The following is a 27,096-nucleotide window of genomic DNA, read 5'->3' as shown; positions in this document are numbered from 1 at the left end:
TCGTGACGGAGTCAAACATAGCAGCTGCAGCCGCCTGCAGGGGGCGCCCGGACGAAACGCGCCGCCCCGCCTCGTCACGTGCCCGCGGCGTCGCGTCACACCCGGAAGCAGCGGCAGTGGGGAGCCGGCAGCAATGAGCGGGGAGACAGGGCCGACGTCCGTAGCGCCCCCTCCCGGGGAGATCGAACCGGGCAGTGGGGTCCGCATCGTGGTTGAGTACTGGTGAGCGGCTCCGGCCAGTGGGGGGATCCGGGCCGGACGAGGGTGGGTCCACCGGAGGTACCTTCCCCGAAACCCAAGCGGACCTCAAGGTATCTTCTCCCTAGTGAACCCTGCGGCTTCGAAGCGACCTACCTGGAGCTGGCGAGTGCCGTGAAGGAGCAGTATCCTGGCATAGAGATCGAGTCGCGCCTGGGAGGCACAGGTGAGGCCAAAGAACACCTGCCGAGTCAGTGTTCTAAATCCAGCTCTACCACTTTCTAGCTCTGACATCGGCTGTTTTATGTTGTGTCCAGCAATGTCTGGCACATAGTAAAATGTCCAGCCCACTTGAGTCCCCTTCCATAGGTGAGGGGGGTCACAGATGAAGCCTGTGGGGAAAAATGGGTGAGACTGAAGTGTAGGGTTGGAGGGGAGGGAACCCTTTACTGAGTTAAGTTCAACTCAGTAACACACAGGTCACTCCTCCCTTAGGTTCCTTTGGCTTGAACCAGGGTTGGGAAGCCGTTGAGAGTCTCTGATGGGGCCGGTGAAGGACATGAAGGAGCCAGTGTTAAGTCTTAAGAAGTGTGGAGGGACCCCCTCTGGAGGGCCTCCCCTGACTTTTGCCTCTTCTCAGGATACAGTTCATTCATCCGTTTATTCAATACCAGGGGCCTTTGAGATCGAAATCAATGGACAACTGGTGTTCTCCAAGTTGGAGAATGGAGGCTTTCCTTATGAGAAAGATGTGAGTACTTGCAGTGCTGGGAAGACCCCCTGGTTCACCCTGCCCCTACAACAAATGAATCATCCCATTCCACATCTCTGCCCTCTAGCTCATTGAGGCCATCCGAAGAGCCAGTAACGGAGAGCCCCTAGAAAAGATCACCAATAGCCGCCCTCCCTGCGTCATCCTGTGACTACACGTGATTCTGAGTTCCTGCTCTTCTGGGGTCCAAGCCTTGGTCGCCCCTTTGGTCCTGCTGAGGGCTCCCCACTGCCTCTCCCACCGCACTTAGCTCTTGGTAGCTAAGAGACCCTGGCCTCCACTTTGCCCGTTTGGGTACCTGGAGGGAATAGATGGTTCTGTGGTCTTAGGGGTGGAAGAGACCCTCTCCATGGACATTTCCATAGCCACCTTATACCCCTTTCCCAGGATCAGTGCCACAAAAACCTGCTCCCCTCTCCAGCTTAGCCATACCTATCAGATGCTACCATGGTTCTAATTTATTTTCCATTAGCCCCAGGCAATGTCAGCTATTGGCAATAAAGTGGCACTGCAAACACCCGTGCCCACTAGTATGTGTTTTTATGTCCAGTTTGGGACTGTGGGGAGGGAGGTGAGGGGGACAGAGGCCAGCCTAGCCTTTATACCACCAACTTGACTGTGCTGTCTGGGTGGGGTTTTTCTGGATAGCTACTTCTAATTCAATGATTCGGAGTCACACAGTAGACACTGAGTCACACAGTAGACACTGCATCTTCTTTCCTCCATCCTTCCCTGACTCCCCCTACCTACAGGGAGGAAATTACCCCATTCTGGTGGGTGGCCTTAGGACTTCTTTTTTTCTAAGCAAGAATGATCAGGTCATCAAAGGGCTCTCAGATCAGAATCCCAACTCCCAGTTTTCCCCCAATCCAAGAGCCGGGAGACTGGAAGTATGCTTCTCATTCAAGCTTTCCGAGGATTCCTAGCCAGTCCCTCCAGGAAAGATGAGCTGAGTGTGAGTTAGGAGGTGAGCCGTAAAGGGATGGCTCAGAGCTACCCCTAGATAGGCTGGTGTCCAGCTGTTTTCCAAAATATATTTGCAAATGGAGAAAGCGGGTGTGGAGAAGCGACATCCCTCTCCCAACCCCAGGGACTCCCCCCCACTTCCACAATACCCACTCTCACCGAGTCCTTATTTCATCTTTAAAAAAAAACCAAAACAACCAAAAAACATAAGTAAAAACAAAACCAAAAAAGCACTCTGTACAAGGACTGGATCTGGGCACTGCTGCCATTCCCTTCTTCCCAGGGGCAGAGCGAGGTCCCGGGGACAGTCTCGGAATGGGTTGCTCTAGTTCCTAGGCACCCCCTTGGGGCCTCTTCCCTTTCTAGGCCCAGCTTCCCTAAGTTCTTCAGTGCCAAGGATCTGGAAGAAGTCAGGCTGGGTTGCTCCCTCAGGGAAGGAGACTGTGACTGTAGCATCCAGTGGACCCTAGAGTGGGCGAGGGCAGGGCTCCAAAATCAGTCAAGACTCCCTGGTGTGGCCCCCTCTTCCAGCCACCGTGGGCCACCCTCAGCCACCTAGGAGGTGGAGTAGGAAGGAAGATTCCTGGCATGGCAGGCTCCCCTGGACGTGATCCAAGGGCCCTCTCCTGCCTCGTCCCGACGTGGGCCAGAAGTCCGGCCTTCCACCCTCCCTGAGGGTTCAGCAGGGCCTCAGCGGCCCTGGCCTTTGGGCTCATACGGGCATGTCTAGACCCAGGTACTCGGGGTTCTCTGCCGTAGGGGTCCCTTCAAACGTGCTGGGTGGAGAGCCCCGATCTGCTGGGTCCTGGTTCCAGTAATAGAGGTTGTCAAAGGCTGGGCTGAAGGCTGAGGAAGGGTGGGCCTGAGGGGCAGCCCTGCCCCGGGGTGCCGAGTGCTCGGGGTTCTCCACGGCAGCCCCCAAGGCAAAGACGTCTCTGACAAGCCCGTTCTTCCCAGGGGAGAGAGCCTTGGGCCTTTCCAGAGTGGGACCGGCAGGCCGAGGAGGCGGCACAGGACCCTCTAGGGGTGACGGGCGCTGTGGCCGAACCTCTGGCTGGTTCACGTATTCTGAAAGGACAAGAGGAGGAGGCTCGTTGGGGGCAGGAACCCCTCTGTCTTGGCGGCTGCCACGGCCCCCACAGTGCGCCCTGGGCTCTGCACCCCCAGCCCCCACCCCCCAACCTCTCAGCCAGGGCCTGGACTTCGTACCGGGCTGGGGGCTGCAGGTCAGGGGGGCAACGTAGCCATCGGTCTCAGGAGGAAGGGGTACTGTGGGGTCCTCGCTGTACCGCTGTAGAGGGCTGGAGTCATGCTGGGGGAGGTTCTGCAGCCCCTTGGCTGCCCCCATTCCCAGGTCACCATCAAACACGTCAGAGCCGGCCCCTTCGGAAGGCGCCAATGGGGACCTGGGGGGCTCCTCCTCGGAGGGCTCCAGCCCCAGTGTCAGCTCACCGCCGCCACTCTGAGGATGACAGAGAAGGTCATAATAGGGGTCATTCATGATGGAGACTCCAAGAGAGGTGACAGGGTCACAGGAAAGACCCTGCGGAAAGAATGGGGTCACAGTTGGAAAGCAGTAGGAATCCTTCTTAGGGGTAATGGGGTCTCCTCCATGAGAGGTGATGGTTGGGGGACATCGGAGTCCACTGGGGTCGGAGGAGGTAACCAGACACACCCACCACAGTGTGACCGGGGGCACTGACCCTGGTGGATGTGCTGCGGTGCCTGCGGTGGGCCGTGCCCCCAGCACCCGGGGCAGGGTCTGGGCAGAAGAAGCCCTGCTGGGGTACCAGGTACTCCTCAGCATCCACCAGGTCTCCCATGTCATCATCCTCCAGCAGCGAGCGGTAGAAGGTGCTGTCCAAGGGGCTGGCAGGGCCCAAGTCTTCATTCTTGGGAGAAGGGAGACAGAGTGATAGCCTCTCGCCAGCCCAGCACACAGCCTCCCGAGGGAGGCTCAGGGAGGGCCAGAGGTCTGCCAAGTCAGGCAAGGGCTGGGCTTGGAGGCCTGGGGCCCAGGAATCATCTCCCTTTCCTCCCTCTAAGGGAGAGTGCTCTTAGCCATAGGCAGGGATGGCGTGGAAAGGCCCAGTACCTGGATGACCACAAAGCGCTGGGGGTCCCTGGCCATGCGGGAGAATTCAGCCACCAACTCCCGGAACCTCGGCCGACATTCAGAGTCAATCATCCAACCTGGGGGTGGGCAGGAGCCCAGCATCTCAGTTCTGGCTGCAGCCTGTGTGCAGCGCCTCTCACCCCAGCCCCACCCCTGGTCTAGACAACCCCAGTTTAGTAACTGAGTCCAAAGCCCTCAGGTGGTAGAGAAGAGGTACCAGACTTGGATCCTGAGCCAGAACCTTTGAGAATCTCTACTAGTTTTCCCTTTTTATTTTGCATATAAATCTCTTTCTAGCTGGTCCTTGATAGCTCCTCTGGACTGGTGCTGTAAAGGGAAGTGAGACCCTTTTGAGGCTCCATTAACCATACCATCCTGCTCTTGGCCCCCTCCCATGCCCCTTGTAGGCCCCTCCACCCGGGACCTCCCACTCCTCCTCCAAGCAGCCGACTCAGCTCAGCCACGCACATTTGACCATGATCATGTAGACATCAATGGTGCAGATGGGGGGCTGGGGCAGCCGTTCCCCCTTCTCCAGCAGGTCAGGGATCTCCCGGGCTGGGATCCCATCGTAAGGTTTGGCCCCAAAAGTCATCAGCTCCCACACAGTCACACCTGGGGCAGAGACAGGGTTAAGAGGTGGGGGGGACCAGAGGGAGCTTTAGTGTACTGAGCCCCAGAGGCTCTGCCCAAGAGCCTGACACCCATGGGGGGAGGAGGGGAGGGCTGCAGTGCTAAGGGCAGGAGATACCCAGTCTTTCCCCAGTCCCTGGCAGACTGCAGCACTGGCAGCCCCTTCCTTCCTCCCCACATTCATGCTAAGGCGTCCATTAATTTGCCCCATCCCAGCTCTCATCCTTCCACCCACATCCCCCCTAGGGCCACGGCTCTGTGTCCACCCTCCCAACCCACCCCATCACACACCATAGCTCCACACATCACTCTGGTGGGTGAACCGCCGGCGGAGAATGGACTCCAACGCCATCCACTTGATGGGCACCTGGGAGAGCAGAGAAGGAAGTCCTCCAGCCAGGTGTGGTGGGGAGGTGGCCATTCTGAGCTCTCCCAGGGGCCGGACCCCACTCCCTCTTGCTTCACTCTGCTCCCTCCTCTAACCTTGCCTCCATCCGCGTGGTACTCCGTCTCGTCAATGTCCAGCAGCCGGGCCAGCCCAAAGTCTGTAATCTTGACATGGTTGGGACTCTTGACCAGCACATTCCGGGCAGCCAGGTCCCTATGCACGAGCCGCACGTCCTCCAAGTAGCTCATCCCCTGGGGTCGGAGGCATCTCTGTGGACCTTGCTCTGCCAAAACCCTCCCAGGAAACCTTCCCAATCCTGACCCTGAGTGGAGACAGAGGCTTACTCCCAAGGACACCTGCAGAGCCCCGGCCCCCGAGATACATACCTTGGCAATCTGCACACACCAGTTCAGCAGGTCCTGGGAGCCCAGGCGCCCACGGTGTTCTCGGACGTGGTCTAAGAGGCAGCCATAGGGCATAAGCTGTGTCACCAGCTGCACCGTGGATGTCAGACAGATGCCCAGGAGGCGGGACACATAAGGGGAGCCTACACCAGCCATCACATATGCTTCCTGGGAGCAAGGGTACACACTGAGAGGGTATGGGAAACCACTAACTCCCAACCACCGCACACCCCTCCGGAGGACCAAGCCATGGCTGGGGACTCTCACCCAATCCAACCCCATTCATCACAAACCAGAACCACGGCCCACAGAGTAGGGAGGTTAAGAGTAGAAGTTTGGGGGATCACAAAGCGTCTCCCAAAACCCCAGTGAAGAGAGAGCTCAGAGCCCAGACCTGCAGCTGGGGGGTCCCCCCTGTACTTCCAGCTGGAGAAGGTGGAAGGGCTTACGTCCAAGATTTCTTTGTTGGCTTTGGGGGATGTGTTTTCCCTCAACACTTTGATGGCCACTGGGATTTTCACATTTTCCCCATCGGGGATCCAGATGCCCTGGGCAGAGGGAGGAGGATGTTAGCAGGAAGAAGGCGGGGCCAGATCCAGCCTGCAGTCGTCCAGGGGGTCACTACCTTTGCCCCCGATCCCCTTCCCCACCCTTGGGCCAACCCCAGTATTTAGCAACAACCTCACCATTTAGGCCCACCGCCACTCCCAATCCCCTTATCTGTAACTGCCCTGCCCAACAGCACCGCCCCCAGCCCCTGGCTGTCTTCCCAACAGGACCCTGGCCACACCCAGACGCATCCTCTGGGACCGCCCACCCCAGGACTTTGGCCCCACCCTGACCTTGTAGACGGTGCCAAAAGCTCCGGATCCAAGCACCTTCACCTTCCTCAGTTCCGTCTCTTTCAAGATCCGCATCTGAGCCTGATTGGGCATCGCTCCGCTAGGCGTCAGGGGCTCCACCAGCTAGGGTGAGGGGGGGGTGCGTCAGTGCCGTGGGCAGGGCCGCAGACCCCAGGCCAAGCGAGAGGCCCTCAGGCCGCCTCACCTCCGTCTCCTGCAGCAGCCTCCGCATTGTGTACTTCCGGATCTTCTGCCGCCTTCGCTTGATGAGGATGCCGAAGACCAGCCCCACGACGAAGACCAGCAGAATGCCCACCACAGCGGCAATGATGGACGTCACAGGGCTGGGGGCAGGAGCCAGGGTCAGGGATTGGGGACTGGTCTGGGGCAGGAGGGATGAAGGGGTCCCATGGAGGGGCATGAAGGTCACTGGCGTTTGGAAAGGGAAATTGGAAGGGTGACCCACAGGTTCCCACCCTGTTTTACCTACTCTAAAGCCTCCCTTGGCTCCTTACTGCCTCCAGAATGAAGTCCAGACTCCTTGCTGGGCATTCAAAACCATCTCCACCCACATCTCCAAATTGTCTGTGCTCTTGCCCCTGACTCTAGCCCAGGGTTCTCAAAACTTCCTGACGAAAGTCACCAGGGGGCTTGTGGATAGGCAAGAGTCTGGAGCCCCACCCCCGAGATTCTGACTGCGGTATGAGGTGGGGCCCAGGAACATGCATCCAGTGATTCTGCTATTCTAGCCAAAATTTTCACCCATAGGTCATGATTTCCACACCCCCCAGGCTTTGTTACTCCTGTCTGGACCACCATTTCTGCACGAGGTCATCTTTCAAGACTCAGCTCATCCTGGGATAGAAGGACCTCCTGGGTGCTGACCCTACATCATTGTCATCCTTGCCCCTCCCCTGCTTAGCCAAGGGCTGGCACATCACAGGCCTCGAATACATGCTTGTGTCATGGACAGATGCTTACCTAGGACAGAGTCCAATCTGTTTTTCTCCCCAAAGCCCTTCCCAAAACACCCCCTGCCTAGAAATCAAATCCAACGATGGCAGTGATGGGCATCACAGGGCCTGTGGCCTCATGGTGAGGGAGAGCCTATGCCCTCCAGATCCGGCCCTGACCTGATTCAGACTTCACTTCTTACTCCCTCCTCTGAGCTTACTCGGCGGCCCACTGCAGCAGAACCTTCAGCAAGCATGTCCTAGGTTGTCCTGACCCCTCCACCATGCTGCCTGGTTGCTTTCCTCCTGATACAAGTGACATACCTGCCCCTCTTTCAAGACCTGGCTCACATGCCACCTCCTCCTTGAGGTCCCCCAGTTAAGACTTCATTGTCCCATCCTCAGTGCTGCAGCTGTGCTCTCTTCTCTTGAGTCCCAGGGAGTTGAAGGCTGCCTGTGTCCCTTAGGAGACCCCTAGCTACTGGAGGGTGGGGAAGTGCTGGATGTCTTCACCACCTTTTCCTGTTCCCTGCCTCCCAAGCATCCTGAGCAGGTCCTCCATCCACTGATTGAAAGTAATTAAAAGGCAGATCCACAGTGGAAGAGTGGGCTGGGGAGGGACATGTGTCATGTCTGGAGACCCCCTCCTTGTAGCAGTGACCACCGAGGGGCCAGTGGGGGGACTGAGGAGCAATGTGGGATGCACCCTGGGGACCAGGCTGACCTGGCTCTCTGCTCGGCAGGGCAGCCCTTGTCATCCAGGTCCACACAGCTGCAGGAGAGAGAGAGTCTCGTCAACAAGGCTGGGGGACCACCTCCTGCACCCACTTCAGCCTCACAATATCCCTAGAGGTGGATGTGGCTGGGTTATGATGCCTATTTGACAAAGACAGAAACTGGGCTCAAGGTCACCAGGCCTCTTTCTACCACCCCACAGGGGAGGCCTTCTCCAGTCTGCAAACCCGCATCCCGTGCACCTCCATGTCGTGGATAGGAAGTGGGGGGCGCCTGCAGGAGCATGAAGTCCAAAAGCTTGGCCATCCCCTCTGTAGAGGATGCCAGGGTAGTAGTCGGGCAGAAGCTCCGCAGAGGACAGTTTGGCAATACTGTGACCCAGCAGTTCCACCTCTCAGGATAGACACTGAAAATGCCATGACCGGTGCACTAGGGGGCATGTACAAGATGCTTGCTTGTACATAGAGCTCAAATGCAATAAACTGCCAAAAAAAAAAGGGGGGCAAACAAGTTCAATCAATATCCCTCGGACAAGGACACGGTTAAATAATACGACATCCATACTGCAGATTGAGTAGTTTGAAAAAAAAAAGGAGGTAGGTTCATGTGCACTCAGAAGAAAGAACCTTCAAGATACATAAAGTGCCAGGGGGGTGGGGTGGGGGAGGGGGAAGCAAAGTGCAGAACTACATGTAGAGTATGATCCCATTTACATTAAAAAATGCACAGGGGGCAGTCAAGGGAGGGAGGGAATACGGGGATATGTGTATAAAAACAGATGATTGAACTTGGTGTACCCCCCCAAAAATAATAATAAATAAATAAAATTTTAAAAAAAAAATGCACAAACCCAAAACCCAAAACTGATTATGTATGAGTCAGATGAAATTGCTGAGAAATAGATGAGCTGGATAAAATTGCTGTTTCTTGATCATTTTTGACTTCCAAAAACAGCAATCTTATAGGACTCAACCTAACATATATGTAAAATGCATTTATGTAAATGTGTAGAGCACACCAGAGTGACCTGGTGATTCTCCCCAGGGAGGGGAGGGGCTGGGTGGGTGGGGGAGCGGACGAAAGGGCACTTCTGCTTTACAGTGTTTATACTTTGATATTGCTGAAAATGTGTATCACAAGAATGTATGCATATATTCCATGTGTAATTAAAAACAACTAAGTGAAAAAAAATAAAAAGAACAGGGCGGATCACTGTTAGGACACAGAAAAACATTGCAAGAAAAATTGCAATGTTGAGTGAGAAAAAGCAATTTGCAAATAATATGTATGGTCTATGATCCCATTTTGATAAAAAGAAATATATACTAGAATGTGCTCAGATAAAAACTGGAGAATTATAATAGTATACAAACATATTTTATATGTTATAATATTAATACATGTTAGCATCTGCACAGATAAAAAAACTGGAGGAAAAACATTGCAAGGGATTAACAGTGGGATAGAACTGTTAATACTATTCATTTATCTTTCATGTTTTAATTTAAAATTTTTTAACAACATGTTACTTTTGTGATCAGAAAAAAAAGATATGAAAAATTAAGGGTCTTGGGGTAAGCAAAGGCAGTTGTCCCACTTTTACAATAAGAGCCCAAGAGTGAATGGAATGAAGCTTTTCTTTCTGTGGAAAAGGCCCTCAGACTCACGAGTGGGTGCAGTTGATGGGGCACAGCTGGCATATGCCCTCCTCATCTGGGAACTTCCAGATGGGCATGAAGGAGAGGTCAGGCTTCACACCACTGGGGCAGCGAGCCACGCAGAAGGGCGAATCCTTGTAGTGGGCGCAAGCCACACACTGGTCAGCCTCCTGGGAGGGGAGGAAGGGAGGAGGGCTGACACCGACACCCCCAGGGCAGCGGGATCAGGCTCTTGGGTGCCCTGTATACTTCCCGCAGCTGCTCGGCAACACTTTTCACCTTGCTCCTGGGATAGCCCCAGACCTGCTGTGTCTGCTGCCCCTGCTCTGCACCCAGCTCCCCACCTTCAAAGTTTGACCCCCGGACCTGGGGGGACGGGGGTGAGGGTGGTGGAGTGTATTACCTAAGGTATAACAGCAAGTAATAATAGTAACTAATTTGTGAAACGTTTTTCCTGTGCTCAGGCACTGTGCCAACCCTTAAGTTTATTCTTACTGCCTTCCAACGGGGTAGGTACTAGTATAACTTTCATTTTATGAAACCACCAACCGAGGTTGGAAGCGGAGCCTGAATTTGAATCCAGGTAGTCTGATGCCTCAGCCCCCAGGTCCCACCACCTTGGCACAGCCACAGCCAAGAGCACAGGCTTCCCTGGGCCCCTGGCATGGTCTGAAGGGTCTCAGGATCCGAAACTCGTGCCATCCCCAGCATCCCAGCCTCCTTCCACCCTCCTACTGTTCAGGTCTGAGCTTGGAGCTCTCCCCAGGGATATTTTACTGGACTCGCCCAGGTCCCTGGCAGCCCACCCCCCAACCCCACCCTGCTTCCCTCCACCCAGTTCTGGGCCCACCAGCACCTCACCGAGCCAAAGCAGGTCACTGAGCCATTCTGGGGCTGACACTCGGGGTGGCATGGCAGACAGTACCTGTCCTTCACGTACTCCCGGGGGAGCCTGAAGAGAGGATGGCCGGTGAAGGGGCCTGGAAGGAGCCCCTGTGCACCCTCCACCCCAGCCACGCCCTCCTCCGCCCCGCGTACCCCTGCAGTACTCGGCACTCCTCCACGCACTCCTGGCCCCGAAGGAACTGGCTGCAGTTGACGCACTGGGTGGGCCCCGGACCCCAGCAGTGCCCGTGGGCGCACAGCGGGTAGCAGGCCAGGCCCTCGCCCACTGCAGTGAGGAGGAAGGGGTCAAAGGGGACTCTTAAGGGAAGCTCCAGATCCAAGGGAGCCCGGGAAAGAGTCTGTGGGCATGGCTCTGGTCTGGAGAGGTGGGAACAGGTGCCGAGCAAAGCAGGGAGAGAGAGTTCGAGGTTCCAGGAACAGAGAGGAAAGGGAAGGCAGGGATGCCAAGGCAGTGTGGCAGGACCCAGCTAGAAGCCGTGCCAAGAGGCCAGGCCAGCCAGAGCCGTGTCAAGGATGGTGTGCCAGGGACGGGCAGTGCACGTGCACAAGTCAGTCCCAGACTGCCGCTGCCAGGGGCTGGTGGGCGCACCCACATGCTGGCGGACAGGGCACATGCAGCGCTGGGCTCCCTGTCTTACCGCACTCATCCTCTGGCCGGTTGGCACTGTGGAGCAGGGCCTGATGGGGGTTCCGGAAGAGCTGGTCCCAGGGCACCGTGTGCACGAAGCAGAGGCGGGCATTGCGGTGGACAAGGGCCAGCCCACTGCCCAGTTCCCGCAGCGAGCGCAGCCCCAGCCAGCTGATGCCCAGCCCTTGTAGGGTCAGCGAGTAGGCACCACTGTGGGAGAGGGAGTGCTCAGATGCAGGGGGGCCGTGCACTGCTGACCCTCCCCCGTCAGCAAGGGCCACCCTCGCCTTCCTCCTGTCCCCAGCACACTCTGCAAACTCCCATGAAAAGGTTGCTGGAGTCGCCGGGGAATAAGAACTCCCACTCTCCCCCTTACACACCCAGAGCTTCCCCCAGGCCTCCTGGGGCAGCTCCTCCCCCATCAGGCCTCCTCCCCTGGTGCTCACTCATGCAGAACTCGTCCTCGGATTACTCGCAGGTTCTGGAAGACGCTGAGGTCAGGCAGGCTGTCTGGCCATGCTGAGATGTACAGGTAACCTGCAGGCACAGGGTGAGGCTAGGGGTTTGGGGAGAGGGCAAGGACCCCCAGCCCCATCAGAGCAGGATTCAGAGAGACAGAGCCCACCTGTGATCTCCTCCAGAGACTCAAACACTTTGAGCTGCTCAGGCTGTAGGGGGGCAGTGTTGGAGGCTGGGTCCCTAGAAAGAGGGTTAGGAGAGAAGTCATAAGAGCCAAGAAGGGAGTGGGCACAGCACTATTTACAATAGCCAGGTCATGGAAGCAACCTAAATGTCCATCAACAGATGAATGGATAAAGAAGATGTGGTACATATATACAATGGAATATTACTCAGCTGTAAAAAGGAACGAAATTGGGACATTTGTAGAGACACGGATGGACCCAGGGACTGTCATACAGAGTGAAGTAGGTCAGAAAGAGAAAAACACATTGTATAGTAACGCATATATGTGGAATATAGAAAAATGGTACAGGTCAGCTGGTTTGCAAGGCAGAAATAGAGACACAGATGTAGAGAACAAACGTATGGACGCCAAGTGGGGAAAGTGGGGAAGTGGGGGTGGGGGGTTGGGGAGGGATGAATTGGGCGATTGGGATTCCCATATATACATTACTAATAAGAAAAAAAAAATCAAATTGTACACTTTAAATACATGCAGTTTATTGTATGTCAATTATATCTTCATAAAAGTTCTTAAAGAAAAAAAAAAGTAGGGAGTGGACATGACTCCCCACAAGCCGGCCCTGCCATCCTCCTCCATCTCCCCCTCCACTTAAACCCTTTACCCATCAAGCCTGCCTGTTCCCATTCTGAGCTTCAAAGCCCAGGCTCTTGTTTGGCAGGATCTATCAAAACAATATTTGTATCCTTTGATCTAGAAACTCTACTTTTAGGAATGTGGCCTAGAGAGACACTGGCCCCTATTCCCAGAGGCATGTACAAGGGAGAACTACTTGTCAGAGGGAAAATAAAAAACCTAAGGAAATTAAACATTTTTAATTTTTAAAATTTAAAATTTAAATTAAAAAAATTTAAATTAGGGACTTCCCTGGTGGTGCAGTGGTTAAGAACCCACCTGCCAACACAAGGGGCATGGGTTCGATCCCTGGTCTGGGAAGATCCCACATGCTGCGGAGCAACAAAGCCCATGAGCCACAACTACTGAGCCTGCATGCTGCAACTACTGAAGCCCACATGGCTAGAGTGGCTTCCAAATTTTAAAAAAATTAAAAAAAAATTTTTAATTAAATACCTAAACACCCATCAGTAGATGGGAGCTATTAAATATAATCCTGATCTATCCAGACTACAGATGAAAAACTAACATTTAGGACTTCCCTGGTGGCACAGTGGTTGAGAATCTGCCTGCCAAATCAGGGGACATGGGTTCAAGCCCTGCTCCGGGAAGATCCCGTATGCTGAGGAGCAACTGAGCCCATGCACCACAACTACTGAGCCCACATGCCACAACTACTGAAGCTTGTGGGCCTAGAGCCCATGCTCTGCAACAAGAGAAGCCACCACAATGAGTAGCCCATGCACCGCAACAAAGAATAGGCCCCACTCACCACAATTAGAGAAAGCCCATGTGCAGCAACAAAGACCCAGTGCAGCCCCTCCAGAAAAAACCAAAAAACTAACATTTAGGAGCATGTAGTATCTGCTGGGCATGGTTATAAGAGCTTTACAAATATTAACTCATTTAAACTTTATAATCGCCCTATGAGGGTGGGACTATTTTTGCCCCCATTTAACAGGTGAGGAAACTGAGACCCAGCAAGAAGTTCACATGACTAGTAAGTAGTAGAAGCCAGGTCTCAAACCCAGGCGAGCCTAGGCTCTTAGCTGCTACTCTTTGCTGCCATCTGCTCAACGGCTATTGAAAGACCAAGGTGGCTGGACATGAACAGACTGTCATAACCAGCTCTCCAAAGCCAGGGACAGACAGTACTCACAACAGGCTCCCATTTTAAATCAACCTTCCCCGCCACGTTACTAAAACTACATTTCTCTATGCGTGTGTCTATATATGTATGAATGGTCTAGAAGAACACACAAACTTTTAACAGTGATCTCCTCTAGACAGGGGAGTAGAGGTGGAGGAAGTGTTGAAAGAAATTTTCTCTGTTTTTAAAAAATTTATTTATTTATTTATTTTTTGGCTGCATTGGGTCTTTGTTGCTGTGTGTGGGCTTTCTCTAGTTGCAGCCAGCGGGGGCTACTCTTTGTGGCAGTGCGCAGGCTTCTCATTGCAGTGGCTCCTCCTGTTTTGGAGCATGGGCTCTAGGCGCATGGGCTTCAGTAGTTGTGGCACATGGGCTCAATAGTTGTGGCTCTCAGGCTCTAGAATGCAGACTCAGTAGTTGTGGCACATGGGCTTAGTTGCTCCACGGCATGTGGCATTACCCCAGCCCACGGATCAAACCCGTGTCTCCTGCATTGGCAGGCGGATTCTTAACCCCTGCACCACCAGGGAAGTCCTTCCCCTTTTTTTAATAAATATTTTTATTGAAGTATAATTCACATACAACAAATTGCAGATTTCTAGTGTGTAGTTTGATGAGTTTTGTCAAATGCATTCACTCACGTATCCCCCACCCCAACTGATATACAGAACATTTCTATCACCCTAGAAATTTCCTTTGTGTCCCTTTCCAGGCCCTCACCCTGGCATAATCACTATTCTGATTTCTGTGACCCCACAGTGTTTTGCCTATCCTAGAACAAAGGGAACCATACAATGTGAACTCTCCCTTGTCTGAATTATTTCGCTTAACATAATGTTTTTGAGACACACTCATGTTATTCTATGTATCAGTGGGCCATTTCTTTTATTGCTGAGAATTTCACTGTATGGATATACCACCTTTTACAGTCGACCCTTGAACAATGCCTGGGTTAGGGGCATCAACCCCCCACAAAGTCAAAAATCCAAGTATAACTTTACAATCAGCCCTCTGCATCCACGGTTCCAGAGTCAAGCAACCCCGGATCGCGTAGTGCTACAGTACGGATCTGCTGAAAAAAGTTCACATTTAAGTGGACCCGGCAGTTCAAACCCGTGATGTCCAAGGGTCAGCTTTATTTATTCACTCAGCTATTGATATACATTTGCATTATTTCCAGTTTGGGGCCATGATGAACAAAGCTACTATGAATGTAAAGAGAATTTTACTTTATCTGGATGGTGTGACCTCCATACAAGTGCATGTTCATGGTTAACATGTCATTTATGAGAAAAATCCTGGGAATTCCCTGGCAGTCCAGTGGTTAGGACTCTGCGCTTTCACTGCCAAGGACCTGGGTTTCATCCCTGGTCGGGAACTAAGATCCTACAAGTCGTGTGGTGCAGCCAAACACAAACCAACCACCCCCTACCCCCCAAAAAAGAGAGAAAAATGCCCCCCACCCCAAAGTCCCTGCTGGTCTGCCACCTGCTTGCTATGCATCCCTGGCCTCCCACCTCTGTCTCCCACTGTCCCTCAGAAACGCCACCACTTCTGGGGCTTCAGGATTCAGTGACTGCCCTGATGCTGCCTCAGGCCATGTGCCCACCCTTCACTCCGAGTATCCTCACCCCTCAAAGCTCTCCGGCAGAAACGCCAGGCTCCCAAAGATCTTCTTGCAGCCGGCAAACTCCTGGATGTTGGCACTGGTGACTGCCCTCACCTCCCGCAGGTGTTCCATGCCCAGACCATAGCACACTGTGGGGATGGGGGGCGGCAGGGGGCCATCTCAGCCTCCACGTGGAGCACCAGGAATTCAGCCTCCTGGGTCCTGTCCACAGCCTCCTCCTGGGGCCACATAGCCCCTCCCCACATGGGCAGAGACATGGGGGAATTTGTGGGACTGCTCAAGGGAGGGCCAGGGGCAGAGTCAGTGGGAGAAAAGGATTGGGTCCCAGGAGGGTCTGGGGGAGGGTGGCCCAGTGGGTCAGGCCAGGCTGGGTGTGCAGAGGGTGGCCACTGGGTACCTCGGGCACAGGGCTTGCTGCATTTCTCACACCGCTGGGTTCCGTCCTCAGCTGTCACCTCTTGGTTATTCAGGGGACAAACCAGGGTGCAGGATCCCACGTCAGTAGACAGATAGTTGTCTGAGGAGATGGAGATCGTGTGTTCAAGTGCCCTGGGTTTTCACGCCCACCCCCCCCCCCCCCAACCGTGAGCCGTGTGACCACGCCCTGGTAGTACAATAAGAATGATATCAACCCATACTGAAATGCCCTTACAATGTATCTGAGCCCTGGAAACTCGTCCACTCCTCACGACAATCCTGTGTGATAGGCACTGTTAGATTCCCATTTTGCCAAAAGGGAAACTAAAGCACAGAGTTTTCTGTAAATTACTCAAGGTCACTATGCTGGTAAGTGGAGGAGCCGGGATTTCAACCCAAATGGCCTGGCTCTGCACTCTGTACTCTCACCCACCAGGGGGAGGGAACGACCAGGACACCAGAGCCCACTGCGGTCTCCCGTGAGAGGAGGAGAGAGGTCCCCAGTTCTGAGGCCAGTCCCTAAATGCCCATCAGTAAATAGGGGAGCTAGTAAATACAACTCTGATCTATCTAGACCACAGAATAAAAATTAATATTTAGGGCTGTTTAGTATCAGCTGGGCACAGTTATAAGAGCTTTGCAAATATTAACTCATTCAAACTTTATAACCACCTGATGAGGGTGGGACTATTTTGGTCCCCGTTTAACAGATGAGGAAACCGAGATGCAGCAAGAAGGCCACATGACTAGTAAGGGGCAGAGCCAGGTCTCAAACCCAGGCAGTCTGGCTCCTGAATGTGGGCTCTTAGCTGCTATTCTTTGCTGCCAACGGCTCCACTGCTATTGAAAAAACAAGGCCGCTCAACACGAACTGCCACGACCAGCTCTCCAAGCCAGGGGCAGACAGTACTCACAACAGGCTCCCATTTCCATAAACCAAACTCCTCATCAAAACTACTAAAAATACATTATTCCTGGGCACTCACAAGGACAGGCAGTCACGCAGCTGGCGCCGAAGGTATAACGGCCCTCAGGGTTGGGCATGGACTCGAAGGTGTCCGTGTTATAGGTGACCAGGGCTGGGCAGTGCAGCTCACAGATGCCGCTGTGGTTGAAGTGGAGGCAGGCCTGGGGGACAGGCAGCTGGTGGGCACTGGGCTGTTTTTGCCCTGGTGTGCAGGGATGCCCCTCCCCTTGCACCCCGAGAACTGGGGCCCCGGGGGCACGTACCAGGCAGTCAGAGTGTTTGGGGCCTGTGCAGCCGGCAGCACACTGCTCATGACAGCAGTCGGTGGGCTGAGGGCCCTTACAGCGGGCACAGCCACTGGCACAGACGGTTCGAGTCACTGTCAGGCAAAGGGCAGGATGAGAGCTGGGGGGCAGCCTAGGCACCGGCTCCTCACCAGCATCACCTTCTGGGGAGACGTCTTGTCCCAGGGAGGATGCTGAGGCCTGGCACCCCTCCCACACCCATGTCACCTTTATTCCACCCGGCCCCTGCCCCCCAGATTCTAGGCTTCCCTCTAACTCACAGCTCTGACAGTCGTCGGAACTTTCTCCCCAGCAGTGGGGAGCTCTACATGCTGGAGAACAGGGTGGGCCTGGGGAGAGCAACAGAAAGGCAGTGAGAGGGACAGAGACTGGGAAGCAGAATGCATAGCGAGGGAGAGACCCAGGCTGGAAAAGAGAACTCCAAAACCAGGGGCACGCTCTAGAAGCAGAGGGAGACAGGACGGAGAACCGCAGAGATGAAGAGACAGCGGGAGAGAGGAATGGGTGGTGTTAGTGTGGCAGCAGAGGGGGCGTGGAGTAAACCAGGAGCCTGGGGCCGCTGGGCTGCGTGAGAAAGGGAGACGGCTGCAGGTGGGGAGGAGCATGGCTTACAGGCCCGTGAGCGGTTGCTGTCTATCAGCATTAGGGCCAGCTGGTTGTTCTTGTGGAAGATGTCCTTCCACAAAATTGTGTCCTGGTGGCAGAGCTGGGGGTTCCGCTGGATCAAGACGCCGCCCTTCAGGATCTCTGTGGGGCGGGCAATAATCAGGGGGTTCTTGCCCCATCTGTCATCCTCTGACCTCCCAGGGGGCCCGCCCGCCTTCTGAAAGGGGAGCAGGCCTCCTAAACGGGCCCCGGTTTCCTCAGGGGGCGGAGAAGACTCCTTCAGCATCTTTTAGCCCTACCAATACCGCACACACGTGTGAACAAATGGAGATCTGGGGAGGAGTTGTCCATGTCACTCAATCCTCTTCTGCACCTCTATTCTGTGCACATTGCTAAGCAGTTAAGAGAGAGTGTGAAATCCAGCCTCACCACCACTAACAAGCTGTGTAACCTTAAGCAAGTCACTTAACCTCCGTAAACCTGTTTCCTCATCTGTAAAATGAGAATAACATTGATGCTTCCCTTGCAAGATTACAGCATGACTGAGATGGGATTACACATGCAAAGCACCTGGCACTCAGAGTCTGGGACACTGTCAGCTCCAGGGCTGCTGAGTACAGTTACACAGGTTGTTCACTGTACACGTGCACTCAGCCAAGGAGTGGGCAAAAACCCAGCCTGCATCCTAATTATCAAACTATGTGTGCTGGCACAAGCTGTGACTTTCTGGGAAGAAGGGAAGTCTTTTTCGAATCCTCACAAGGGCGGCTTCCCTAGCTCCACTTGCATCCATCCAGAAGGGACTCCAGTTCTGATTCACACAAAGCCTCCCCATGGCTAGCAGGGGCCCCGGGCAGCTCTCAGTAACCGGAAGAAAGTTTCAATGATAAGGATGACCACCTGTGAGGCTTCGCAGCTGCAGCTCCTGCAGCCCTCCTGGGGCAGTGTCTGCAGCAGGGGCGGCAATGTCCAGAAGGTCTCCATTGTCCAGCACGGCCAGGGCATAGCTGTCCTCAAAGAGCTGGGTGCCTCTCACGATTCGCAGCCTCTGCAGTGGGACCTGACTCACTCGGTTGTGAGCAATGAGCACGTAGCCCTGCACTTCCTGGATCTCCTGGGAGGGGACAGGGCAGCGTAGGGCTGAGGCAGGTCCTGGCCCTAGACCACTACCACCCCCCACCCCTGCAAGGCTGCCTCAAGGTTACCCTGTGCTTGGGGATCTTAGGCAAGACCCCCAGACACTGAGCAGTCCTGCTCCCTCAGGCATAAAATGGAGATCAAGGCCGCTCCCTACCTCCCCGCACCAGATTGTAGTACCAGATTCTAGTAGGACCAAGAAAGATCATGGTGGGGGAAGCACTCTGTAAACTGTGAGCGAGTGCCCCACCCTCTGCATCTCAGTTTCCTCATCTGTAAAGGAAAGGCCTGGACGAGATGATGCTTGCAATTTGACAGACTAAGCTTCACACACGTGGCCCAGCTCCGGGGCACCATGGACACAACCCAGAGGTTGCTTTCCACTTTCGCTCCTTCTCCTGACTGTTTCATATACATTTCCCATTTGACCTTCAAAATGGGCCCCCCGGGGGAAGTCCGAGCATGCCTATTGCTCCCAATATACAGATAGGGAAACTGAGATCCAGTGAAGCCAAGGGCCTAGCCAGCATTCACATGGCTTGTCAGTGGCAGAACTGGACCTGGAACCCACCAGCCCTTTCACTACTCCAGGTAGGAGCGAGACAGTGGCTGGGGCAGTTGGACAAGGGAAGGTGATCATGCTGGCAAGAGAGCAAGAAATTTAGCAGAGGAATGGATGCATTCCACCCAGAGATGTCCACGGGCCAGCCACATTGTAGAGAGGGAGTCAACTGGTCTTGCAGTAGGATGGATAGGGGTTAGACATCAGAAAGGACTTCCCAGTTGAGGAGCCACAACAAAAGAGGAAATATACGGCGGAGAAGCCTCGTCTACCACCCATCTGCAAGCAGAGAGCTCAGGCCAGCAGGAATCAGGGCCTGGTTGGGTTTTGCCCAAGGGCCTCACCTGCAGGAAGGAGAGGCTGGCACTAGCGGGCAGGTAGGTGAGCTCCAGGTTACCCTGCACCACCTGACAGCCCTGATAGAGGTGGCGGAGCATGTCCAAGTGGGTCTCGGGACTGGCCGGCAAACGCAGCTTCATGTCTGTGCCGGTGCACACTGGCAGGAGAGAGAAGATGGGTCAGCGCGCGAGGCCCAGTGGGCTTCTCCAGCCTGGCCACCTCTGCCAACCCACTCCCCAGAGTCATGCCACCTCAGACAGCGAGAAAGCACGATGGAAGGACCCCCCTGCCTCCGCCCCGTGTCCCTTGTAACCACAGAACGTGCAACAGCAAAGGAAGTTTGCAAATTTGGGAAGAGGAGGGAAATCAGGGGAGAGGCTCCCCTGACTGGGCCCATCCTGAGCATCCAGAGGGGGTCCCGCTGTGCCAGCCTTAGGGAGCTTGCCCATTTGATCCAGGGTGTTGGCTGGCAAAGAAAGCCTCCCTTTGTCCCAAAGGCACAACTCAGGGCCAACGAGTAAAAATCCCCCAAGAGAGGCGATGATGAATCACGAATCCTCTGGATACCCCCTGCCCCTCTCCCCAGCAAACAATGCCACCCGCATGCCAACCTCCCAGCAAGCAATACCCACCCCCGCAATGCCACCCGGAAAGTGGGGATTGGGGGTCAGCTGGAGTAATAGCTGGGGCATGGGGACCCCCAGGGGCCTGGTCACTGTAGGGACTTCTGGAATTCCCCCAGGCAGAGAAAAGAAGCATCAGATCCCAGCTACGGGCAAGCAGACCTGAGCTGCAGATGCTGAGCCAGAGTGCGGCCTACTCCAAAGGCTCCTACGCTGGTACCTCCCCCTTGCCACCTCCTCAGGGCGGGACTCCAGAACCAGCTGGCAGAATCTATGCCACGAAACTCCTGCCACAAGGGCACTACGTCAGTTCTGTGCACCTGCCCGGGGCCAACCACCAGCCAAAGGGCAGCGAGATGAACTGCCGCTCAGCCCACCTGGACCCCAGCCCAGTGTCCCAGAGACCAGAAGTGCTCACTAAGCCCAGGGATACGAGAAAGGGTAAACGAGCGCTGGTAAGGGGGCGCTCTGGGCAGCAGCTGGCACCATGCCTGCCAGCAGGGGGGAGAGTAAAGTGCCCAGCTGAACTTGTTTTTCTGCTCTGGTGAGAAGATGAATCACCTGGCGTGTCTTGCCCAGGAGGGTGTGCCGGGGGAGGTGGGTGGAGGGCACCCCCAGATCCACACACCCACAGGTGCCTGAGCTGCCCTGAAACTCTGTTGGTCCCCCTGCCACCTCCCACGGAGGTGGGAGAATCTACTGTGCAGATGCAGGGGGACAGCACAGTAGACCACTCTGAGGTCTGACACCAGGGCTCCTGCTCACCCAGCAGCTTGGAGCCTAAGGCCAAATCCTGGGGGGTAATAAGAGGTAGCCCCTGCCTCCAGAAATCGGGGGAAAGGCTGGTGGGACGAGCCCCCAGGGCTCTGGCCTGGGCCAACGGCCGTGAGCTGGCAGCCTCCCAGGAACACCCAGAGTGGTCTCTGTTCCCAACTCTCTGGCTAGATAGGGAAGGAAGCAAAGAGGGAGGAAGGGGAGAGCCGAGAAATAGAACTCAAGTGTCCCTCCCCCCAGACTCCCAAGAGAAACAGGAGCCGGGGGTGGCAGGCCAGGCCCAAAATAACGCCCCTGCCAGGACCTCCCCCGGCCTCGGCAGCTTCAGCTGCTTTGTAGGCACAGCTGTCTCCAGGCCTAGACCCCAAGGCCCTGGCCCAAGCCCGGGACAGGGACCAGCAGAGCCAGGGCAGGGGCCCGTCTCCACCCCCTGTGGCCTCTGCTGCCTATAAGGGACACCAGCTGCGGTAGCCAGGCAATAGGAAAACAACACGGGAACACGAGGCCACTGCATCAACTGAGCGCCTACTGTGTACCCGGCAGGCACTCTGGGTGAAGCCTCATCCGCCAGAGGCTGGGACTACAACCTCGATTTTGCAAAGAAGGAAACTGAGGCTGCCAGGGTCAGAAAGCTTGTGAGAAACAGAGGGAGGATTTGAACTAGAGTCTGCCCGACTTCAGAGCCCACATTCCTTCCACTAGGCCTAACTGCACACACACCCCACCCCACACCCTGTGCAAAGGTAAATACACACCAGCTCTGTTGATGCCACTGATTACATTATAGGCTCCGGGCAGGGCTGAGTGGCTGAGCTGGGAGGGAACACCAGAAAGAGCAGTAGCCCCACCCCACGAGTTTGTTTGTGGTTGTTTTTGAGTCTGATTAAAACTGTTTGCAACAGGTGGTAAAGTTGGGGCCCTGAGACCTACTCCTAGGGAGCTGGAGGCTTGGGGGCTAATACCCCCCAACCTGACACCTCCTCTACCTCCACCTCCCTCCCCTTCACCAGGACCCTCCACACCTCCCTCCCCCTCCCCATCTCCTCATTCATCTCCATGGTCCCCTTATTCACGCTGCCCCTCATTGATTTTTCTAGGCAGGGGGTGGGTAGGAGGTCCTGTTCCAGATAGGGGGGCTCTTTGTCTCCAGAGCTCTTGCCCCTTAGGAGGGCCAATGCAGGGGCAAAGTCAGTGTGAGGCAGGACCAGCCCAGAGCCAGGGACACAGTGAGCCTGGATAAGTGTTTGTGGGATGAATGAATGAACTCCAATCAAGAGTCTCCAAACCAAAGGGACCAACCAGTTGAGGTCACCATGTCCAGCCTTCTGTTCAGAGGCTGGTCACGGTCCCTATGTCCGTCTAGCTGGATGTCAGTGGTCAGGTCCCAGCTCTGGGAGGCTCTCAAGTGGGTTTTTTCTTCCCCACCAGCCTTCAGCCCCAGCTACCTCTCTTGCTCACCAGCATGAAAGCCAACACTTCCTTTGGTTTCCATGAACACTACCTGCATCCCCAAAGCTCACCTCCCCCAGATCCATGGGGCCAAAGCCCAATTCAGTGACTCCAGAACTTACCCACCACATGCACCTGGTGTATCAGACCAGGGGCCCAGGCTCAGGTCATTAGGCCAGAACCCTAGCTGGGCTGCTCACAGTGTGACCTTGATCAAGTCCCTGGATCGCGAAGGCAGAGGCCAAACCAGATTCACCTCTATGCCCAGCAGTGCCTGTGACTTCGTAAGCACTCAGTGAATACTTATTGACCTGAACTTGGCTGTAAGGAAGGGATAATAACACCATAACAACTCTTACTCTCTGCAGAGATAGTACATGAGGGTGAGATGAGATAGTGAACCAAGACACAGCCTGTAAACATGACAAGGCTTTGTAAACTGAGCTGAGGCAACACAAACATTCACTGTAATAATTCTCCCACTCCTTGAGAGAGCACACACCCCTCACCTTACTTTGGCTCTCTTCCCAGGGGTGGGGAGGAAAGGTGGCCTCCTAAGAGACGGGAGTTTCCCACAGTGCAGAGAGGGAGATCTCTTTCCTGATCATCCCAGCACCCAGGGGCAGGCACAACCAGCCTGGCCCTACACCAGTCCCCCAGCCCCAGCCCCACACTGGTCCCTCCATCACCAGGAGCCCTGTAGGTCCCGCTGGCTTCTGCCCTGCTCCTGCCCTCAGTCCCCTGCCACACCAGCAGGGCCCAAGAGGAAGGTAGACACGGGATGGTACCAGGAAAGAGAGGATTCCAGAGCTGAGAGGGAACCTGGGGGTGGGGGGCGGGGATAGGCAGCTCACCCCCATTTTCTAAAGCCTAAATCATTCTAGGGGAGTCATTCACCTGAATAACAAAATAGCACCTCTACCCCTGTCTGGCCACCTGAGTGCCCTTAAGGCTTTGCTTAACCCATTCCTGTTGAATGGAATAAGACTCTGATCAACTCTTTTTTTTTTATAAATTTACTTATTTTATTTATTTATTGGCTGTGTTGGGTCTTCATTGTTGCACACGGGCTTTCTCTAGTTGCTGCGAGCAGGGGCTACTCTTTATTGTGGTGCTCAGGCTCCTCATTGTAGTGGCTTCTCTTGTTGTGGAGCACGGGCCCTAGGTGCGTGGGCTTCAATAGTTGCGGCACATGGGCTCAGTAGTTGTGGCTCATGGGCTCTAGAGCGTAGGCTCAATAGTTGTGGCGCACAGGCTTAGTTGCTCCGTGGCACGTGGAGTCTTCCCAGGGCAGGGCTCGAACCCGTGTCCCCTGCATTGGCAGGCAGATTCTTTACCACTGCGCCACCTAGGAAGTCCTCTGATCAACTCAATGCCTCCTCATCAGAGTCCAAAAATGCCCTGGATGTTACTGGGTCACTGGGAAGCCTTGGCTAAGTCACTTCATTTCTTTGAACTTCAGTTTTCTCATCTGTGCACCTACTTCACAGGATTGTTGCAGAGATGAAATGAAACTGTAACGGATGAGAACCTGGCAAATAGGAAGCCCGCTGTAATTTTCTAAAAGTTAAGGCAAGAGGAGTTCATATAGCAAGAGTCTGGGTAATTCTAAACCAAGAGAAAATGAAAGTGCTTTGTATTTGACTTTGTAATACAATGTATTTTCTCTTTTGGCATTTGATCCTATCTTTCAATTTTTTTTTCTTGAATATTAAAATGAGGTTACTTTCCCTGAGGATAGCAAAAAGAAGGAAGGAGGCTGTTGGGAGAATCATTTAGGAATTAAACTCTGAGCTCTGCAAGATGTGTTTGCTGCACTTTACAAAAACTTGACCTCTAGGAAAAGAAAATCCCAACCCTCTGGGCCTTCCCCTTCTCCCTTTCCCCACACTCCTGCCCCGGCCCTCAGCCCTGGCACATCCTGGGAGTACTAGAGGTAGCTGGGTGGGGCTCTGCCATTTTAGCCATTCCCCTGCACAACACACCCAATATCTCCCTCTGCACACAGAGCTGCGGGCCGAGGGGTGAGGAAGACTTGGGGAGCCCCTAGTCATCGGTGGAAGACCCGACCCCTCAGATCCCAGCACTGCAGCAACCCAGCCGCCCTCCACCTGCTCAACTCCCAGCCCCAGGTGATGAGGGAAGTGCCTCGTCCTGACAGCCCAGCCTCGCTTCACACTTCCCAGCAGAAGGTCAGGGGTGAAGATGCCCCGCCTGGGAAACAGGGAGGGGAAGGGGAGGCTCCAGGAAAAGAGGAGCCTCCTTCCTCAGAAAGAAGGCGGCATAAGGCCACCTCCTGCTGTTTACAGCAACTCTTGAGGGAGTTCCTTGAGGGCAGAGTTCAGCAGTTAGACTGCTGTTTGGCCACACAAAGCCCAGACACACAAACACACAGACCACACAACTCAAGAACACCCTAGCGTAGACGCCCCTCAGATAACACAGCAAAGCTCTGACAGAGGGGCCCGTGGGCCATACACAGACAGCCTGACACCCACCCCTTCTCCAGACTCCCTGATCCATGGAGACCACCCACTACGCCTAGAACATTCTCATTCTCCTTCCATGTTTTCCCCACAACCCAGCGATGCAGGGAGCTGTGTCCTCCACAGTGTTCCAGGTAGACGAACGCAGTGATTTCAAAGGTGTGGTTGAGGGTCCAATCTGGGACCTACCAATTACTGGCTGCTACTTCACTTCTTGAATCCCAGGTCTTGGCCTAGAAAACGGGCACACTAGTAGGACTTCTCTTATAGGGCTGTTCTGAGGATGAGAGGAGGGAACGCAGACAAAACATGCACAGCACCTGGCAGAGACTCTATTTCCAGGACACCTTAGCTGTCACCTCGTTATGGCACCCAGATGGACAGATGGGGCAAGACACACACTGCCCCCGCCCCTTCCCCACACACAGCATAAAGGAAAAAGCAGGACCACCCGGCCCAAAGCACACCCGCATCTGGCCCTGTTCCTTAGCCTCCCTCCCTCCCTCCCACCGCCCAGGAATCCCTCCCTCCGAATCCTCCCACTTTATGCCGCAGACCAGGAAACCCACCGCCACCCCTCCGGTGGCCCACGCTCTCCCAGTCACAAAGCACACCGTCCCTGAGTCCGCCCTAAGGAGACTTGTTCAAAACAAACGTCTACCCCTTCCCCCACCCCAGTCTGCGGCGTGAAGCAGCCCTGCCGTGGGACTGGCCACCCTCTGCTGCCCGGCTCTGGCGGGACAGGTTGCTTTCCCCCCCGTCCCCCCCTCCACACCCCGATCCTGCCTGAAGCTGGAGTCACTCAGCCCACTCGGCCGAAAGGGGGCGGGGCGGGGGCCGGGCAGAGGGGACCCCCAGGAATCCAGCCCAGTCCAGTCCGGAGGCGGAGGCTGCCAACTGGAAAGGCTTTGAGAGAGGCGCTTGAGGGGGCTCAAGGAAGGGGAAAAGCCACACGCGCGCGCGCCATGCACGACACCCTGTGAGGGAAACTTTGTGAACCACTTCACAGACCTTTTTTTGACAAGTGACGGAGCCGTGGCGGAGTCTGCCAGGCGCCAGCCCCTTGGGTGGGACATCTAGAGCCGCGCCGGTGTAATCGCCCCCCTGCCCCACCTCCTCTGGCCCCTCGGAGCCGAGGGCCGGCGGCTCTGAGCGCCCGGACTGCCCGAAAGTTCGCGTCGGGGAGCTCCGATGGCCCCTCTGCCCCCGGGACTTCCGCGGGGGTCCCGGGCGGCGGGGTCCCGGCGCCGCGCCCTGCCCTCCCCACCCCAGACCCACCTTGGGTGCCCGCGGCTCCGGGGGGCAGGAAGGCGAGGAGGAGCCCCCAGCGGCACCAGGCCGCCAGCTCCATGGTGCTCACTGCGGCTCCGGCCCCATGGCTCCGGCTGGACCAGGCGGGGAGGGCGCCGGGCGGGCGAGGGGAGGCGGCCGGGCGCTCGCGCCGGAAAGGGCACCCAGCGCCGGGGCGGCCGGCGGCCTCGGGGGCTCCTCTCGACTCTGCGGGCACGATGGAGGGGAATCTCAGCTCCACAACTTCATTCCTGTACTTCCTCAAGGCAGCCCTCCTCCTCCACCTCCTCCTCCTCCTCCCGTGATTGGGAGCAAGCGCGCTCACGGCTCGCCCCCCCTCCTCCCCCCCCTCCAACCGCATTCCAGCAAGTCCCTGGGAGTGGCAGCTCCCAGCTTCACTTTCTCCCTCTCTCGGCGCAGGCCTGGGGTGCGTCGCTCCCAGCGCCCGGACGCCGGGGTTGCCCGCAGCACTTCTCACCCGTTTCCACGGAGAACGCCCCAAAGCAGAGGAGGTGATCGGGCCCCCTTCCCCCGGGAGGCCGGGGCAAACGCTTTCGCCTGCCATCCTTAACTTTCTTTTCAAGTCGCAGGTTTTATCTTCAACATTTCTGGCCGTTTGCATCCTACTCTATCACATGCCTATTTGTTTTAATGTCAAATAATGGTTTTCCCAGCACAGCCTCAAGTAAGAATGTTAGTCAAGGAGGGGGATGTGTTGCGTTTAACCTGCGGCTTCCAGGATTCCCTGGTATACCTTCTCGAATCTTAGGTATCTTTTCCAGTCTGAAAAGCATGTTTTTAAGGGGGTCTACAAGTATGGGGAGAGAGTCAAATTGGAGAAACC

At 55.3% G+C, this 27,096-nt stretch overlaps 2 protein-coding genes across 6 annotated transcripts; one reads left to right on the top strand and one right to left on the bottom strand.

The window, feature by feature from the left end:
* The first annotated feature begins 95 nt into the window (after positions 1 to 95).
* On the top strand, positions 96 to 1,492 carry MIEN1 (migration and invasion enhancer 1). The gene is made up of 4 exons (XM_057714277.1): positions 96 to 222; positions 327 to 424; positions 873 to 949; positions 1,038 to 1,492. The coding sequence occupies exons 1-4, from the start codon at positions 134 to 136 to the stop codon at positions 1,119 to 1,121; spliced, it is 348 nt and encodes a 115-aa protein (XP_057570260.1). The 5' UTR covers positions 96 to 133; the 3' UTR covers positions 1,122 to 1,492.
* ERBB2 (erb-b2 receptor tyrosine kinase 2) lies at positions 419 to 26,578 on the bottom strand. 5 transcript variants are annotated; one of them, XR_009049902.1, is made up of 28 exons: positions 26,241 to 26,578; positions 19,636 to 19,787; positions 18,493 to 18,706; positions 17,599 to 17,733; positions 17,247 to 17,315; positions 16,945 to 17,060; positions 16,701 to 16,842; positions 15,695 to 15,814; positions 15,299 to 15,425; positions 11,825 to 11,898; positions 11,646 to 11,736; positions 11,210 to 11,409; positions 10,704 to 10,836; positions 10,527 to 10,617; positions 9,675 to 9,835; positions 7,997 to 8,044; positions 6,525 to 6,663; positions 6,320 to 6,442; positions 5,927 to 6,025; positions 5,460 to 5,645; positions 5,169 to 5,324; positions 4,977 to 5,052; positions 4,521 to 4,667; positions 4,032 to 4,129; positions 3,640 to 3,828; positions 3,146 to 3,398; positions 1,735 to 3,004; positions 419 to 590 (listed from the first exon to the last, which is right to left on the bottom strand). XR_009049902.1 is itself a non-coding variant. In XM_057714274.1 (27 exons), exons 1-27 carry the CDS (start codon positions 26,311 to 26,313, stop codon positions 2,649 to 2,651), a joined length of 3,768 nt encoding a protein of 1,255 aa, XP_057570257.1. In that variant the 5' UTR covers positions 26,314 to 26,578; the 3' UTR covers positions 1,548 to 2,648. The 5 variants fall into 5 exon arrangements, 3 of the variants coding, with proteins under 3 accessions (XP_057570257.1, XP_057570259.1, XP_057570258.1); XR_009049903.1 differs by having other exon boundaries at positions 2,096 to 3,004; XM_057714274.1 differs by lacking the exon at positions 419 to 590 and having other exon boundaries at positions 1,548 to 3,004.
* Between the last annotated feature and the right edge of the window lie 518 nt (positions 26,579 to 27,096).

This window comes from Hippopotamus amphibius, chromosome 17, assembly GCF_030028045.1.
Source record: "Hippopotamus amphibius kiboko isolate mHipAmp2 chromosome 17, mHipAmp2.hap2, whole genome shotgun sequence".
In the NCBI taxonomy this organism is placed as follows: Eukaryota; Metazoa; Chordata; class Mammalia; order Artiodactyla; family Hippopotamidae; genus Hippopotamus; species Hippopotamus amphibius.
The sequence above is the reverse complement of the archived record's forward strand: the minus strand, read 5'-3'. Positions and strand labels throughout refer to the sequence as shown.